General features: G+C 41.0%; 1 protein-coding gene across 1 annotated transcript in view; it reads left to right on the top strand.

The window, feature by feature from the left end:
• LOC103597801 (histone H2B type 1-H-like) overlaps positions 1 to 1,947 on the top strand; it is a 3,137-nt gene extending 1,190 nt beyond the window's left edge. The window contains exons 2-3 of the mRNA XM_008581659.1: positions 7 to 292; positions 1,826 to 1,947. Of these exons, the coding sequence (XP_008579881.1) occupies positions 7 to 289 (283 nt within the window). The 3' untranslated portion in view covers positions 290 to 292; positions 1,826 to 1,947. The remainder of the gene's footprint in view (positions 1 to 6; positions 293 to 1,825) is intronic.
• Positions 1,948 to 2,108: the final 161 nt, after the last annotated feature.

The following is a 2,108-nucleotide window of genomic DNA, read 5'->3' as shown; positions in this document are numbered from 1 at the left end:
GCGCAGCCGCAAGGAGAGCTACTCCGTGTACGTGTACAAGGTGCTGAAGCAGGTCCACCCCGACACCGGCATCTCGTCCAAGGCCATGGGCATCATGAACTCCTTCGTGAACGACATCTTCGAGCGCATCGCGGGGGAGGCGTCGCGGCTGGCGCATTACAACAAGCGCTCGACCATCACGTCCAGGGAGATCCAGACGGCCGTGCGCCTGCTGCTGCCCGGGGAGCTGGCCAAGCACGCCGTGTCCGAGGGCACCAAGGCCGTCACCAAGTACACCAGCGCCAAGTAAACAGTGAGTCGGCTGCGAAGCTTCAACCCTAACGGCTCTTCTAAGAGCCACAATATTCTCAAAGGAGACCTGGTGCTTGTTTTCTTTTGTGCCGGAAGTCGATAGGGTTGCCAAAATACGTGTCTTTGTCTGACTTTAGGGCAATTGCTAGACTTTTAGGACCGTTTCTGTCAAAGGTAAGCTAGAGATCCAATGTCTACTAAAACTAACGTGACTTGTCCTTGGCAAAGCTCCAGAACTAGTATAAGGTAGCATGAAGCTCTGAGCTTTTCATAATCACTTAACTTTATGTTTAAAGGGGTTTGCCAGCATTTTAGTACCGTTAGGGTTAAGTAACGAGACTGAAAATATTTTTAAGTTCCTATCAAAATAACTCGGCGGTCACCTTGTCGGGCAATGAGTTGCACTAGTGCTCGGTTGCAGACTGAGCGGGCAGCGTGAACTTTCTCGCCGCGTCCTGATTGGTTGCCGGTATCCAGGAAGCGAAGGCCGGTTGGTGCGCGGGAGGAGTTCGGACCCAGCTGCCCGCGTCCAGCACAGGCAAACTAGTGAACTGTCCGTCTTGTTTTTCATTCGTTCATTTTCTTTAGCGTTTTTTGTTTTGTTTTTCTCTTTCGGGGATGAGGTTCTTTTCTCTCGAAATATTCGTTGGAGAGAAAGGAATTTGGAGTTTGTAATTTTTAGTCTGAGAAAGATATAATGTATTTCTAATCCCGATACTGTTTTCTCTTTAGCGTATGTCCACATACGTAATCGGAAACACGACAAGACTAAACAGGACTGTTTGGGGTGCAATGAAGGCAATAAGCTTGGGGGCATTTATTTCAGACTCTTCTGAAACACCAGTTTTCAATTTTAAAGTTCATTTCCTTGTACTTTAAATTCTGTTTGACTTTGCCTAAAACTAGTGAGGAAAAACAAGTTCAAGTCATTCGTGTTGTCATAAATGCGAACCAGTTACCCAACAAATGATACTGTTTCTTTAGATTATGACTATTCAAAATTATGTGTCTCTGTTAGGTAAAAATCCAAGGTCTATAAAGCATTTGGAAGTTCCCGCTATGACGAGGTTTTGGTTTAAAAGGTAGTAATTCTACATTAAAAAAGAAAAAGGAAAAGAAAAACCTTGTTGACTCAAGTTCTACTCATTCTCAAAGCCAATTTACATCTTTACCAGTCTCTGAAGTTTCTTTCCTTCTTTGAGCTTCTCTAACATTTAGAACTGACTCCATATAGTTTCATATATATATATATACACATATATATATCTAGAAGAATTGCTCCCTACCTCATTTGTTGTATGTACTTCCATATAGAGAACGTACACTTATTATGACATGAAAAATAAAGAGGGAAAGGAAAAAAAAATATTTTTTGCCATCATTATTTTACAATGATAACTTAGTTCTATGAAAAAATGGAACATAACTTTTCTCATTACTTGTGAGTCACATGAACCTCTGATGTTCTTTACTAATCTAATCGGATGGTAATTTCCAAACTAAATACTTATTTTGTTGTTTCTTTGTCTTATAGGATATAGGAGAATCTGAATAAAAAGCAGAATTTGTGGGAAAAGGAGAGGAATTGGGACAGAAGATGACTCATGAGCATATTGTCCAGCCACAGGTGAAAATTTGTAAAGACTAAATTTTTGAAAATTAATACGGAGTTAAGTTGAAAAGGTCCTGGCTAATTCTCCTATTACTCAGAACATTAAACTGCCTAAAAGACAAATAAATCAAACCTTTTGGGTTTTTTGCACCTCAGCCAAGTCCTTTTAAGAATAAGGGCAAGAGTTTAATCCTTTGCTCGAAAA

The sequence above is a fragment of the Galeopterus variegatus genome, unplaced genomic scaffold, assembly GCF_000696425.1.
Source record: "Galeopterus variegatus unplaced genomic scaffold, G_variegatus-3.0.2 Scaffold2429, whole genome shotgun sequence".
NCBI lineage: Eukaryota > Metazoa > Chordata > Mammalia > Dermoptera > Cynocephalidae > Galeopterus > Galeopterus variegatus.
This window is presented reverse-complemented; position numbering and strand designations above follow the sequence as displayed.